Source organism: Polypterus senegalus, chromosome 15 (genome assembly GCF_016835505.1).
Source record: "Polypterus senegalus isolate Bchr_013 chromosome 15, ASM1683550v1, whole genome shotgun sequence".
Taxonomy (NCBI): Eukaryota; Metazoa; Chordata; class Cladistia; order Polypteriformes; family Polypteridae; genus Polypterus; species Polypterus senegalus.
In genome coordinates this window covers 35487793-35504850 of record NC_053168.1, presented here as the reverse complement: position 1 = coordinate 35504850, position 17058 = coordinate 35487793, and the positions used below count along the sequence as shown (strand labels likewise).

The 17058-nt window shown below is 40.1% G+C and overlaps 1 protein-coding gene across 1 annotated transcript in view; it reads left to right on the top strand.

The window, feature by feature from the left end:
• gabbr2 (gamma-aminobutyric acid (GABA) B receptor, 2) overlaps positions 1–17058 on the top strand; it is an 899531-nt gene that overhangs the window by 821845 nt on the left and 60628 nt on the right. The window contains exons 14-15 of the mRNA XM_039736684.1: positions 4931–5041; positions 13316–13540. Coding sequence (XP_039592618.1) covers positions 4931–5041; positions 13316–13540 — 336 coding nt within the window. The remainder of the gene's footprint in view (positions 1–4930; positions 5042–13315; positions 13541–17058) is intronic.

Genomic DNA, 17058 nt, shown 5'->3' with positions numbered 1-17058 from the left:
TTAATTATGGTCAAATGGCTGTCACCTTTGTGTCATTTGTGATTGTCATTTGTGTACCATTTGGAGCTTCCAAAGTACAGAGGTTTAAATACTTCCACAAACACTAACTCCTGCGTTTTTCCTCTTCAGTTAAATATCTGCAGAAAATGGTTTATTTTGACTTTGGAAATGCATTGTTACGGCATAAGAGTTCACATTAAAAGTACTGAATGGATAAATATGTGTACAAATCTTTTGTCATGCAGATAATTATGATGACGATCAAGGGGATTGTATACCTTTCCATGCCACTCTATGTGAATCACAAGCAATATCACATTATTAACACATAGGTGGTCATGGATGGAAATGTGTTACTCTTGATGTTGTTGAAAAGAGGCCATGTTCAATACATGACTCTAGAGAACTCCATGAGAGGGGCATAAACCTTTTATTTGAATTTAATCACATCCCCTTTGGATGGCATCTTCTTGGAGATGAGGGATACCCCCAGAAAAGATGGCTGCTTTTGTACTTTTAATATTATCTATATATATATAATTCACTAAGGCAAGACAACCATAGAAAGCACGCCGGAAGGGGGCGTGGATTCACTAAGCCGCCGACAAGTGAGACACCTATGGCACACGCAGGAAGGAGCCACGCCCACCAACTCCAAGACCATTGGATACGACAACTCACAGAGCCACGCCCACCAACTCGGACGCGACGACACAAAATAAATACAAAGAGGACTGTTTGACTTATGTTAGGTAGATTGCCCAGAGGGGACTGGGCGGTCTCGTGGTCTGGAATCCCTACAGATTTTATTTTTTTCTCCAGCCTTTGGAGTTTTTTTTTTTGTTTTTTCTGTCCACCCTGGCCATCGGACCTTACTTATTCTATGTTAATTAATGTTGACCTATGTTTATTTTTTATTGTGTCTTCTATTATTCTATTCATTTTGTAAAGCACTTTGAGCTACATTTTTTTGTATGAATATGTGCTATGTAAATAAATAAATGTTGATTGACACAGAAAAACCAGCGTCATTTATATTAGTCTGTCGTAGAGGTCACATGCAGCTCCGACCCACGTTGACTGTTAATGGAGGCATGTTTCTCGCGGAGGTGAATCGCCATATGCGGCGTGTAAAACTGTTTGCGAGGGGTATCCCATGGGATCCTTAAAACGTTCCTTTACAACTTTAAGGTTAAAACACAATGAAGTGAACGAGTTTTCGGTTACGACGCACGGCCGCGTGCACTATAGCAAACTGTTTTACACGCTACATACAGCAATTCGCATCCACGACAAACATGCGTCTTCTTAGATACTCCTGCACTTTGTACACACCCCCCTCCCACCGTGGTCGGGTGTCTTGGTGGATTATATATAGAAAGGCAGCCAAAACCGCACAGAGCAATGAAAAGTCTAGGCGAGTCACAGGTGCATCTGGACTGTACAGACGACAACGACTCAAGTGACGAGATGGAGGTGGGCACATGAGCAGGCAGTGTATAATGAACGAGAAATCAGCAGACTAGCATGACGGAGGGAGCGGAGTGGATGTCCTTCTCCTCTCCTCACGTTCCACCCTGAGCGCCGCACGGACGATTGTGTGTTGGTTCGTTCCATGCATTGGTTAAAACCCAATGAAGGAAGCAGTCTTTAAAAACCAATAAGCCCTGTGCCTCTGTTTCATTACCGTCTCACCTGCTTCACCAATGCAGGCCCGCAACAGCGATCTGGCGGCGTATTCCCATGACCGCGGGCCAACCGGGTAACCAAAGTCTTTGGGTTCAGGGGGGAGTATGGTTACAAAGCTGAAACTTAAAGGAATTGACGGAAGGGCACCACCAGGTGTGGAGCCTTTCGCTTCATTTGACTCAACACAGGAAACCTCACCCGGCCCGGACATGGACAGGATTGACAGATTGATAGCTCTTTCTCGATTCTGTGGGTGGTGGTGCATGGCAGTTCTTATTTGGTGGAGCGATTTGGCTGGTTATTTCCGAAAACGAACGAGACTCCCGCCTGCTAAATAGTTACACGACCCAACAGCGGTCGGCGTCCAAATTCTTAGAGGGACAAGTGGCTTTCAGCCACGTGAGATTGAGCATTAACAGGTCTGTGATGCACTTGTATGTCCGGTACTGCACGCGCGCTACACTGAATGGATCAACGTGTGTCTACCCGGCGCGGGAGGCGTGGGTAAGCCGTTGAACCCCATTCGTGATGGAGACCGTGGCTTCTAATTGTTCCCCACGAACGAGAAATTCCCAGTACGTGCGGGTCATACACTCGCACTGATTACGTCCCTGCCCTTTGTAAAGTCCCCCATGGTCGGGTGACTTGGTGGATTATATATAAAAAAGCAGCCGGAACCGCAAAGAACAATGAAAAATCAACGTGGAAACCGACTGAGGCGGTGTTTGGAAAATTAACAGTCAACGTGACTCACAGGTGCATGTGGACTGTACACAGACGAAAGCGACTCAGGTAGGGAGTTGTGGGCGGGCACATAAGCGGGCTGTGAGTACTGAACGAGCACCATTCAACCCCGTACTTCGCTTTGGAAGGAGAAAGCGCGACGGCGCTCTTCCGGTTTTCAGTCACGGACAATTGTATGTTGGTTCGTAGCGTGCATTGTTGCAATGTTACTTTTCATGGTGGTTTATTAAATTACGGATTTTTCAAATTTCCTCTGTGCTTAAAAATCATTTAAAAAGTGGCCTGATTATGCAGCGTATGCTACGCCGCGGGTTGGCTAGTTGTTATTATTATCTTTGTGTTGAAGCCTTAGCATTTGTATCAGGAGTTCCGCAAAATCATGACGTTATTCATTCTCAAATGTGAATTACTACTCCTCATTGGGAATGGATGTAGGAAACTTCCTAACTATTTCTCATACCCTACTCTATGGTAGAACAAATTCTTATCCTAGTAAAGCTTTCAGACCTCCACACTGAAAAAAAAGCATTTGCGACATCTATATATATATACAGTAAAAGTCAATGTATGTTTGTATGTATATATGTTCCAGTATCACTTCCAAATGGCTGGAGCAATTTTCATGAAACTTGGTACAAATGTTTCTCATTGGGCGAATAAAAATACTGTAGGGTGAAATCAATTCTAACCCACCCCCTTCAGGGTAGGGTGGGAGGTGATCTTGTGGTCTTCCATGCATGTTATCATCCAAGTGACACTCAGAACAACCACCAGAGGGCGAACTGGAGGTGACTGCCAGCATTCTTTACACTCACCTAAAGGATTATTAGGAACACCATACTAATACGGTGATTGACCCCCTTTTGCCTTCAGAACTGCCTTAATTCTACGTGGCATTGATTCAACAAGGTGCTGAAAGCATTCTTTAGAAATGTTGGCCCATATTGATAAGATAGCATCTTGCAGTTGATGGAGATTTGTGGGATGCACATCCAGGGCACAAAGCTCCCATTCCACCACATCCCAAAGATGCTCTATTGGGTTGAGATCTGGTGACTGTGGGGGCCATTTTAGTACAGTGAACTCATTGTCATGTTCAAGAGACCAATTTGAAATGATTCAAGCTTTGTGACATGGTGCATTATCCTGCTGGAAGTAGCCATCAGAGGATGGGTACATGGTGGTCATGAAGGGATGGACATGGTCAGAAACAATGCTCAGGTAGCCCATGGCATTTAAACGATGCCCAATTGGCACTAAGGGGCCTAAAGTGTGCCAAGAAAACATCCCCAACACCATTACACCACCACCACCAGCCTGCACAGTGGTAACAAGGCATGATGGATCTATGTTCTCATTCTGTTTACACCAAATTCTGACTCTACCATTTGAATGTCTCAACAGAAATCGAGACTCATCAGACCATGCAACATTTTTCCAGTCTTCAACTGTCCAATTTTGGTGAGCTCGTGCAAATTGTAGCCTCTTTTTCCTATTTGTAGTGGAGATGAGTGGTACCCGGTGGGGTCTTCTGCTGTTGTAGCCCATCTGCCTCAAGGTTGTGCGTGTTGTGGCTTCACAAATGCTTTGCTGCATACCTCGGTTATAACGAGTGGTTATTTCAGTCAAAGTTGCTCTTCTATCAGCTTGAATCAGTCGGCCCATTCTCCTCTGACCTCTAGCATCAACAAGGCATTTTCGCCCACAGGACTGCCGCATACTGGATGTTTTCCCTTTTCACACCATTCTTTGTAAACCCTAGAAATGGTTGTGCGTGAAAATCCCAGTAACTGAGCAGATTGTGAAATACTCAGACCGGCCCATCTGGCACCAACAACCATGCCACGCTCAAAATTGCTTAAATCACCTTTCTTTCCCATTCTGACATTCAGTTTGGAGTTCAGGAGATTGTCTTGATCAAGACAACACCTCTAAATGCATTGAAGCAACTGCCATGTGATTAGTTGATTAGATAATTGCATTAATGAGAAATTGAACAGGTGTTCCTAATAATCCTTTAGGTGAGTGTATGTTTGAGCACCACCACACCCCTGTTGCTTTTGAAATTAAATAGAGTTGGCCGGTTCCGAGTGACCATAACATACATACAAAACCGCAAGACAAGCACATTAGTGAGTCTTCATTGTTTATTAATATATTTTTATTTTTAAAGTTGTGTTTCTTTATTATACTTTCGCAAACAATTAAAAAAAAAAAAAAACACTTTATTTTTCTCTGGGGCAACACTGGGAATTTCAGCTAGTTTACGATAAAACCAAAGCTGCTCCCCTTCCAGAAACACATATGTCAGTCCCACATGCCTTCTCTTACAGCTAAAACAACACTATCTTGAAGCTTAACTCATTATGAACTTATTAGATGACGTTGGTGGAATTTTCTTAACATTCTCCCAAAAAGAAAAAAAAAACAGTGCGTTTTTGTAGAATTACATAAATATATGATCCTTTCTTGATTAGTTTTTATATTTATCTTTCAGGCGGATCCAGAAGGCAGAGACATTGCAATCCGCCCTTTTCTGGAACACTGTGAAAATACGCACATGACAATATGGCTTGGCATAGTCTATGCCTACAAAGGGCTACTCATGGTAAGTGGTTTAATTTTTTGATACACTGTATTAATCCCCAAGGGGAAATTGTCTTTTCACATGACCTTTGTGTCTCACATGCTGTCACTTTCAAGAGATCTACATAGATTTACCTAATATAGTCCACTGACCACCCCAACTTCTTTTAAGTATGTGGGCATTGATAATTTCCTTTTTTTTTTCACTATATATTCTCCAAAGAAAATCCCTTTTGTATAAGCTTTAAGGAATCACTGTCCTGTTGGAAATTTTCTTTCCTTGAAATTCAATTCCTGACTGGCTATTATTAAATTGAACATTTGTTTGTCACATTACCTTTTGAAGTGTCATGCTTCCTTTATCCCCTCCTCTACTTAAGCAGTCGAGCCTGAGACATGACATATTGGGTGGAGGGTTGTCTTTGCCGGACTTTGACTATACCATTGGTCTTATGTCTTCTACCTGATTTGAACTGGCTTACACTCCTGTGAATTTCCATACATGATTTTTCTATTGAACCTATCATTGTAGTGCTGTGGTCTCTTTAATCTAAGATGGGTTATTTAATTTCATATGCCCTGAATATTTGGTGCAAAGTTGAAAAGGTCCACATCCCTCAAACACTCGCACCTCCCAGTCTTTAATAATCCAGCCTTATGCATCAGATCAGTGGCACCCGTATTTCCTTCTCTCTTTGGGCCTCTTGAGTTATCACAACCTTCAAGGGATGACCACATGCTATGTATGTTTTAATCTGTTATGTCCAATTTTGCTGTTTCTGTCTATATCTTTTTCTTCTATCTTCAACTTATATCTGTTTTTAAGGCTTGTAATGTTTCCTTATGCTCTGGACTGTAAGGGTTATGAAGCCTCTGTCCCTACCATTGCTAAATGGCAGTTAATGGAACAGTCAATTTGGGCCCAGTGGCCTGTGACCCCTGCTACCACTTTGCTCCTCACACTCGTCTCTCTCTCTCTGGAGTGTCCATGTAATGCTGACCTCTATAATTTCTGTTTCAGGTGTTCAGTGATAAGGGTGAGGAGTGATCACAAGTTATTCTTGTTCTTTTTATTTTTTCTTATTATCTTCTGTTTTAGCATTATTGGATATTTATTTTTATGAATTCTATGTTTTCTTAATTAAATTTCCATAAAAATATAGTAACAAAAATATTTACAAGCAGTGTATATAATTTTGTAAGAATGAACACAAATTAGAAATGGTGTTCATACCTGTATATTTATCCTAATAACTTCTACCATACTCCATCCTTGAGAGCAAACTTGTTGGTGACCTTCATATTTGTGAATTTCTGCTAGATACCACCAGAAGGTATGTAGTCAAAAAGCAAACCTGGGGGTGTTGCTGAAAAGGCAAATGATAGTGCATCAGATTTAAAACGAGAAAATATTCTAAGCCAATACATCTAGAGCTTATCAAAGTGCTTGCAAAAAATTGCCTTTAGAGAATATTCACAATCTTGAATGATGGGATTGTTTCAATATTTCCAGTTAGTAATATTTGTGACAGATAAGGGGCACTGTCGTCCCTTTGTACCCTCAGACTATACACCAGACACCAGATAAAAGTCCAATTATTTGTTTTATTAATACAATAATGTGCACAAAGCACCCTCCTCTCCGCAATACTCATTAAATCACAATTCACTAATCAATAAACAATCCTCCACTCCCAGACGCGTTGCCACCCAACTCAGCTCAACGACTGGGATCTCCCACAGTCCTTTTATATTCCCTGACCTGGAAGTGTTTCCGATCCTTCAGTCCATGTGACCTCCTATCACTTCCGGGTCAGATCAAAAGTCCTCTTCTTCATCCCGGAAGTACGTCATTTCCCCTGTTGCTGTGACTAAGACATACTCCCGGGTTATAGGGCACGTAAGAGTCTCTGGGCCTCCCTGCAGCATCCTCTGTTGGTCCCCAAGGTATCCATCAGGGCTGTAAAGGAAAACTCCAATGACCATGATTCCCTGCTAGCGGCCTGGGAGTATTGGCCAGGATGACTGGCCGGCCATAGTCCACATATTGTAAGCCAGTTTAAATAATGTTGTGCTGATGACCTCACATAGCATGACATCCAGGTCCGTGCTCCCTAATAACAAAGTTACAAAATGGAAAACAAGACCGTGTTACAATAGTGTCAATCATAACAAGCCCCAGATCATAACATAAATAGAAAATAAAAGTGAAAATTAATTATACACATTTGCAAACAACAATAAAAAATGTATTAAGCCAAGGGAAAATGAGTGAAACACAAGCTAACATGACAAATGTAAACTGATTGTATTTTAATATTTTTGTCATTCTGTATTTGAATATTAATACAACCTTTTCCCCCCTTTATTTTGATCTGGATCCATTTTCTGAGAAATCTACAGGTCTATAAGGGGTGCAGCGTGTTTTCAAACCATTATGGAGTAATAACTGTTGCTTTTCATTACTAGAAAGCTTTTAAAAACCTCTCCAAAAACAATTTTTTCTGAATTTTATGTTTCACAATTTCATAATCACAGGCAAAAAAGTTTTGGTGTAAATTGTACACAGCTTTTTGAGAAACAAAACTCTAATATACTCATCTGTTTGACTTTGGCAGAAGATGCTTTCCTGCCCTTTTACTTCTTGTTTGTTCTAAGGGGAATTCAAACCACACATAAGTAGAAAATGTACAAAAGGTGGAATAATATTGCAGGCGCCAAAGGCTTGGTGATAACAGAAAATAAAAAAAGAACAAAATCTTTCGCATGACAGCAAATCCAATGAAGGAAAATGTCCTCTGGGCCACATGCTTTTGCATAAAGAGAATGGCTGACTGATAGGCTGCTGTTTATCAATATCTGACTATTTCTAAGCAGACAAACATCACTCACACAAGATTGATCAAGCAAGCTTAGAAGACTTTTATAAAGCAATTCTAAAGTTTAGCGCTCTGGTCTCATTAAGTGGATTTGCTCTTAATTAAAATTGAATTTAAAAAAATGTAACTCTGAAATCCGGTTATGGCTATGTCTCTTTCATGTGCAGTGATGCCATGTCCTGTAAACAACTCAACAAAAACTGAACACCATAAATAACACATCACATACATTTAACACCAATAGACATAATAGCTACAAGTAATGTATAACAGTGAAAAAGTGTATACATTTAAAATAGTCACGCTGCACCTATACCCTATATGATTATGCTGTTCTAAAATAATAGATCTTTAAATGCGTTTTTCATAATTCCAAACAAATAACCTTCTCTTAGTAATTCTGCCACCACCTACCTCCATTGTTGCTTGGATGGCTTGATTCTTCCATACATAAAAGAAGTAAACCAATTCATGCAGAATTTCTGCATAACCTCCTGACCCAAAGTTAAGCTTAAACAATCAGAGTTATATGTAGTGTAGCCGAGTATCTAGGCTGAAGAGGTATGATGGACTCAAGGGCATTGTTACTTCTTCCTAGCGTTATTCCCACGCGATTGCAGGATCCGCTTGTCTGCAATGTCTCCTCTATTTGGTGTGATCCAGGGTGTCCTCCAGGGCAATATTAGCGATTTTCATGTCCTCCTTGATCTGGTCCATCCAGCGTTTTTTCGGTCTCCCTCACGGCCGTCTGCCTTGAGGGCTCAGGCGCAGTGCCATTCTGGTCACTGAGTTCTCATTACCACGGACGACATGCCCAAACCATCTTAGCCTTGCCTCACACATCTTTTCCATGATTGGTGCAACTTCCATCCTTTTCCGGATGTCAGTGTTCATGACATGGTCCCATTTTGTCAAACTCAAGGACAGTGTTTGAATTAATAAACATTGGGCTAGTCCTCCCAATAGTTATTAGTGACTAGCAAAATACCCACGCTTCGCAGCGGAGAAGTACTGCCTTAAAATTTTTATTAAGAAGAAAATTAAACCTTTTTAAACTGAGGGAAAATATACCAATAATTATTTGTTAAGGATCTCCTTGTATACCACATTGTGAGTTCGGCCCTCCGGTTGTAATATTACCAAGCTGTGTGCTGAGCTTACTCTTGAGCATGCAACGTACAGTTGGCCATGTGAACAGTAATCTTGTTTCAAATCTCACAGCTTGTATTGCTGCTGTCATAATCGGTTTGAGTTTCATGGTTTGTTTCAATTACGACAGTATTTGTAGGACTTGTGTTGAAGTGACATTCGGCATCTGTCAAGTGTTGTAAGTATACAACCGGTTTCATCGATAATTTCACATCCAGCTTTTGAGAGTTTAAACATTCATAAACATCAAAGTGTCCACTACTGAAATTGTCATCTGTGAATCTAAGATGTTTAAGAGGCATTGGCGGTTGTCGAAAGGTGTAAAATATTTGGCTATTTCGGTACACTTGAAAGCGACAACCGAACAATTCACCGGCAGCCATCAACTCACATGCAGATGCATAAGTGAAGGGCTTAAGCATTTCACTCTTATAGTGCTCCTGTGTAGTATAATTATCTCCTGTACCGTCATCAGTCCACACCTTGAACCTGTCCCAGTCATTCAATACATAAGACACAATGTTCCTCCGGATATCAAGAGTGAGCCTGATATGGCCGTGCAATATGTAACACAGAGAATGGAAAAGGTAGGTGCCATCTCCGGGCATGGAGACCACTCGGTAAGTGACAGTTCTTTGATCGATGGTGATCACCTCGATAGACATGTTAATGGGGGTACAGTTGGAATGATAAAGGAAATGGGTACCTGAACAATGTAAAGTAAGTCTAAAATAACTACACAATAACTATAATCATAATAAATGAACAATAAAACAGCGGCGAAGCCGTGGATTAAATAAAAAGGCCGTAGTTATCAGCAGGGAGACTTTGAATCCCGTGGTGAAGCAAGGAAGGGAATGTAGAGACTGGAGCGACGGCCTTATATAGGCAGGCAGCCAACAACGTGGGAGGCGTTGGGATGGGGGACCCAATGCCGCCTCACACGGTGACCGAGCTGCAGGCTATGGACGTATGTATAGTATGTACGTAAGTAGGATTCAGTTAGCGTTGGGATCCCGCGTATCAAATTTCTTGAAGATGGGCCCATAAGTAACAAAGACCATTGAAAAGTTCAATATGGCGGTTGACAGTGGCATCCTACCACTGAAATAAGTACGTACATTGGTTTCGGTTAGCGCAGGGAAGCCGCCTACCAAATTTAGTGAAGATGGGGCCATAAATAAGAAAGTTCAAGATAGCGGACGTTGTCGACCGTTATGACCATTACGCGTAGAATTTCGAAATTAAACCTGTTTAACTTTTGTAAGTAAGCTGTAAGGAATGAGCCTGCCAAATTTCAGCCTTCTACCTATACGGGAAGTTGGAGAATTAGTGACATTGGAAACTTCAATATGGCGGCCAACAGTGGCGTCATACCACCGAAATAAATATGTACATCGGTTTTGGTTAGCGCAGGGAATTCACCTACCAAATTTCGTGAAAATTGGGTCAGCCTTCTACCTACACGGGAAGTTGGAAAATTAGTGACGTTGGAAAGTTCAATATGGCGGCCGACAGTGCCGTCAAACCATCGAAATAAGTACATACATCAGTTTCGGTTAGCGCAGGGAAGCCGCCTACCAAATTTCGTGAAGATGGGGCCATAAATAAGAAAGTTCAAGATGGCGGACGTTGCCAACCGTTATGACCGTTACGTGTAGAATTTCTAAATGAAACCTGCTTAACTTTTGTAAGTAAGTTGTAAGGAATAAGCCTGCCAAATTTCAGCCTTCTACCTACACGGGAAGTTGGAGAATTAGTGATGAGTCAGTGAGTGAGTGAGTGAGTGAGTGAGTGAGTCAGTAAGGGCTTTGCCTTTTATTAGTATAAATGAACGGACCCCACTGAAGTCTGTTGAAAACTTGGAAGTGTTTGGAAATTTTTACAAAATGCATTGAAGTCAATGGTGATGGAGAAGCTGAACTGGTTTTGTATGGATTATAAAGGTGTAATGTTCTGGGCTGATTATTTTGGCTACAAATGTGACCTGAGTTGTGAGGCAGCAGTGATAATCATTGCACCACCATGCCACTCCTAGATAAAATTATACTCCAAGTCCTTTACGCCTCTCTGCCTTTCCCAAGCTCCTATCAGTACAACTAACTAAGTCTCACAGAGCCAGTGATGTAAGGAACCAAATTATATAGTGACAGTCCCTGTCACTACCTGATCTGTGCTACATAGCATGGAGCATAACGTGCTAAATCGAACAGTGAAGACACAAAGTGCAATGAATCTATACAGAACAGTATTTTCATATAATATTCTCATTATGGTCAGATAATTTACTTATGAAATGAAAATACTGCAAAATTTAGCATTCATATGGGGAGAGGGAGGTCTGGGCTTCCCTGCTTAGGCTGCTGCCCCTGTGACCCGACTTCAGATAAGCGGTGGGTAATGAATGGATGAATGGAAGAATTACTGTACTTAGGAATGCTTTGAAATTACTTTACTTTTTTTGTTCTGGCACCTTTGGACTTACCAGCACACGAAAATAACCACATATGACACACTGTTCAACTTGTATTGATGTTTTGTTTTACAAGACGTTGAGCTTTTTGGGGGTCTCCCCATCCCTATTTTTGGCCTCAAGACCTGAAAAGTCCATGTTTTACCATATTTTGTGCAGGAAATTACACCCTTATAATAAAGAGTAAACCAATAGGTGCCTGCAGCAAAAAGTATCAGAAGGACCTGAAGCTGTGCATGCCAAGGGTTCACCCCTTAATAGAATACAAGAGGTCAATGTTACTTCTTTCCACAAACCTTTGATGAAATTTGCAATGGTAACGATTGGTAGGTGGAGTGTCTTTTCATGCTTTTTCGAGGTTGTGGATTATGAATATGATAATGTTTTCATAATTTTTGGTTCTTTACCAATGGTCCTAGACCTCTAAGAGCCCCTTCCACATGGTGGAAAATTACAAATTTCAAACATAAGCATATGGGGTATCATTTTTTGAAGGTCAGTAATTACAAATATGGTATTATTTTTGATTTTTGATCCCTTACTAGAGATATAGCCCTGTATGGGCCTCAATTATCCAGCCACTTTTCATGGTAGCTCCAAGTTGTTGTAACGATTTGCCCACTTCCATCCGAATAAATGACTATCTCAATGTGTTTTAGAAGCAATGGAAAACCCTACTGTTCTGTGAATATCTGTCAAATTGTTAATAAATATGCTTTGCGAATATCTGTCATACTGCTAATTGATCATTTTTTGTCATTCGAGCTTTCTAGCTTGTCACCTGTGGTGATCAACATTTATAACCAGTCCTGCTACACTTGTTCAAAACAGCAACTAATGTTACTCAATGATGTTGACCTCCTTTGTAAATCAGTTTGGATAAAAGTGTCTGCTAAACAAATAAACATAAATGTAAATATATCAGAGAGTGAAAAACGACAAATTTTTATTACAGTCGAGAATATTTGGACTTTAAACATTTAAATAAATTTAAACATTAAAATTTCATTAGTTACTTACACTAATTCAGACTGTTTTTTTGAATGCAAACGGAGTGCAAATCTGACTACTAAATCTGAGCACTAATCAGGTAGTGACATCAGGTGCATGTTTCTGTTGAAAATTATTGACGCATGTGCGAAAAAGATCAGGCAACACTGTGAAGTATGAGGTGGAGTACACTTTGAAAATACGCATGTATGAACATTTTGCAAATGTGAAAGGCAACTTGGGAGGGTAGAGCAGATCAGGTAGTGACTTCCCCAACCAACATGGATGCTACAGCTCTATGATGTCATGACGGTCTCGTAAAGCATCATTGGGTGCTGGGAAAAAAAAAACTTTGTTTAAGCCAGACTCACTACGAATTCTCAGGGTAAAATTTGGTGAACAAGGTCACTGGTGAATCCATCAAATTTGTTGTGAAAAATTCTGGTGAATTTCGCGGATCAACACTGGTTACTAATGACACACATCGTCTTATTTATTTAACAATCCTGCTGCCTTCTTTTTAATTATCTGATTGCCAAAATTGTTTTAGCATTTTATTGAATAATATTTTATTGAAATGCCATTACCATTTCTGTTTCTGAATGTTTATATGAAAAGCATATAATTTGTAGTTAGCATATGTTGCTTCTTTCTTTGGAACTTCATCAACGTTTTTTAAATTTCCTATTATTTTAGAATTACCCTGCTTAAAGTGATAACAGTTGAAATGTTAACTCTTGGAGTCATGCAAATTTTCTTGTGTTTAATAAAACTCTATTTTTATGTGTCTTTCATTTTTCCCCAGCTGTTTGGATGTTTTTTAGCTTGGGAAACCCGTAATGTAAGTATCCCTGCTTTAAACGACAGCAAGTACATCGGGATGAGTGTATACAACGTGGGAATCATGTGCATCATTGGAGCTGCTGTCTCTTTCCTAACACGTGATCAGCCCAACGTGCAGTTCTGCATTGTAGCCCTGGTCATCATTTTCTGCAGCACTATAACGTTGTGCTTAGTGTTTGTGCCAAAGGTGAGTGGATTGTCCTTTTACCGAAAACATTTTTCATAAACACTACAATCTTATTTTTCATCCTCTCTATGCAACATTAGAACAGTCTAGATGAGAACAAGCCATTCAGCCCAACAAAGCACGCCAATTTTATCCATTTAATTCTCTAAAATAACACTATGTCTAGTTATGAAAGTCCCTGCATTTCTACTGTCTACCACACTACTTGGTAGCTTATTAAATGTGTCTATTGTTCTGTATGTAAAGAAAAACTTCATAATATTTGTGCAACATTTACCCTTGTTCTTGATGAACTAATTTTAAAGTAGGAGTGGTGGCTCTGAGGCTAGGGATCTGCTCTGACAATCAGAAGGTTGCCGGTTTGAATCCCGTAAATGCTAATAGGGACTCTGCTCTGTTGAGCCCTTGAGCAAGGCCCTTAACCTGCAATTGCTGAGCGCTTTGAGTAGTGAGAAAAGCGCAATATAAATACAAAGAATTATTATTATTTTTAATTTCCTTCATAATTTTAAACACTTCAATCATGTCTCCACTTAATCATCTTTTGCGTGAACTGTAAAGGCTCAGCTCTTTTCATCTTTCCTCATAATTCATTCCCTGTAGCCCTGGAATCAGCCTAGTCGCTCTTCTCTGGACCTTTTCTTGTACTGCTATGTCCTTTTTGTAGCCTGGGGACCAGCACTGCACAGAGTACTCCAGATGAGGTCTCACCAGTGCATTATAAAGCTTGAGCATAACCTCCTTGGACTTGTACTCCACATATCCTGCTACATAACATAACACTCTGTTTGCCTTCTTAATGGCTGCTGAACACTGTCTGGCAGTTGATAGTGACGAGTCCTTCTCATAAGCTGTACTTTTGATTTTCAGACCTCCCATTGTGTATTAAAACCTAACATTTTTACTTCCTGCAAGAAATACTTTACATCTACTGACATTAAATTTCATCTGCCACATATCTGCCCAAGCCTGTGTGCTGTCCAAGTCCCTCTGTAATAATTTATCAGATTCCAGATTATCTGCCAACCCATCTAGCTTGGTATCATTTGCAAACTTGCCCAGCTTGATACTTACATTCCGATCCAAATAATTTATATATATTAAAAATAGCAGCAGCCCTAACACTGATCCCTGTGGAACATCTATCTTAACGTCAACCAATTCTGATAAGTTTCCTTGCACCATAACCCTCTTCTTCCTGTGTCTGAGCCAATTTTGCATCCATCTACAAATAACACCTCTTTTAGTTTGAAAGTTTGATAGCATTACAGAATATTAACATGTGAAAAAACAGCCTCAGTGAAACAGTGTTTAATATAATGTTCTGAAAATTGTGTTTAATATAGTAATAATTTATGAAATGTATCAAACATTAAAGCAGTTGATACTTAAACTTATTCATACACATGTGATGCCGGCTTCTTAACAGCTTATACCTGACTGTCACTGCTGCAGAAAATGTTTGTGCTACAATATGGTATGTGGCAGCACTGTATCTTCATCTTAAAGAATACTAGGGGACTTTGACCCCTGCTCGCCAACCCCCGGGCCTGCGCTATGCGCTAGCCTCTTTGCGGATATGTCTCTTACGTATGGGAATGCAGATGTACAATTTAAACAGACTTTGTAAGTTACAGGATATTGTAAGTTGATGTTTTCATCTTCTGCACGATCACCACCAACTGTTTCGGCATAGTCTATTGATGCGCATTTAACCAATTTGCCATGTAACCGATCGACAATTTTGCATTTAATTCGTTTGACTTCATCGTTTCTCAGTGCTAGGATTGTCTGTGTACTCATTTCTTCCGTTGATGACCCTTCGTGATGAAATTCTTCAAAAAGATTTGGACATACTATGTCTTCTTTAATTGGGAACTTAAAGTGAGGAAAACATAAAAATGTATAAGAGCTGAGAGAGCAGGAACTGTGTCTGACAAAAACATTCACACGAATGAGAGGTGAGAGGGTCGTGTGTGTGTGGTGGAATATGGTTGAGAGGAGGGCGTGACTTGAAAAAATCTCATGACCAAAGTCTCGTCTCGCGGGACTTAAAAAATCTTGAAAAAAATGTCCTGAAAAAAGTCGTTTCAAGATTTTTTTATATAATAGAGCGATGTCACCAGCTAGAGGGTGGAAATGGGTTTCCATGAAACATTTTCATTGGTCCTAACCAGGGTTGGTTTCTGCAACCATCCATTGATGCCAGGCTTTCTGTAACACTGTATTGGATTAAGTGGGTTTAGAAAAATTAATGAGTAGATGGATTGTATAATGTCTCATTCTTATACCAAGGTAAAATAAAATTATTAATTCACTATATATTTCTAAATATTGATAAAGCAGTCAATGAAGTTTGAGCTATGGATATTCAGCTATGATATAGTTTACCTGAATTTGCATTTGAATATTGTACTTAAGATGTAACATATTATAATAAATAAACTCTTTACCCAGCTATTCATGTCTTGACTCAAGTGATAGTTTGTAGCAGGCAGAAGTAAGTGGCCTTGCGTAATTTAAAATCCATTATATGGAAAATAAGAACATTCATACACACATTTTAGCATCATCTGCCAGGACTTCAACCCTACTTGAACATGTAGGTAACACTGCAAGCTCCATATTGAAAGGATGCCAATTCCGAATAAATTTGGGGCCCAAGTGATTTGAGACAGGAAAATGATCCAAAATTCCACTTAGCTTGTCCAGTGTGTTTTATTCTGTAACATGGGGCAAGTTTTGCTTTCATAAACTTTTTTGAGGATTATGATAGCTTCAGACTTATCAGAAATATAATTGATTGTATCACATAGGAATTTGAAGAAACATAAAATTTAAGTTTTTTTGAATTTTGTATGTTTAATCACTTAATCACACTGACACATTGCATTAGTTCTCTGCAGCTGATGCTTCTTGTTTTAGTGTCCAACACTAGTCGGCCAGTGCATTCCAGTTGTCCTGTGTGATGATGCGGGTCCTGCTCCATGTTCCCACCTTACTTCTGGGAGCCTCTCAAACCCAACACCCAAAAATCAAACTAAACAGTGTCCAACCAAAGTGCAGTGCTCAAAAAGTCCATAAATAAATAATCCATAAAAAGGTAAAAAGTTTAAAACAAGGCTAAAACGAGACTGAAAACCAGAAGCAGTCATTGAGGCAAATCAGCCAAGCACACCTCACCTATGGCTTGCTCAGCTGGAGAGACTTCAGCTACCGTAGTCCTATAGCTACCGACCACCATCTTGGCTGCTTCCATTGTCGTCTGCCAGATCACTCTGTGTTGGTTGTCCTCTCGTCTTCCATGCAGTCATCCCTCAGATCCCTAGGAAGGATGTCACCTCGATCGAACCCACTCCTCTACATAATCAGGGGGCATGATCCTGTCCCTTGAGCACCAATCACTCGCTCTAATCACGCTGATCTCTCTCTTTTATCATGCTGGCTCGTCTATTCTCTTCCACTGCCCCAATGGCACACTCTCGATCTCCAAACCTCTTTCGTTTTTTTCTTTTTTC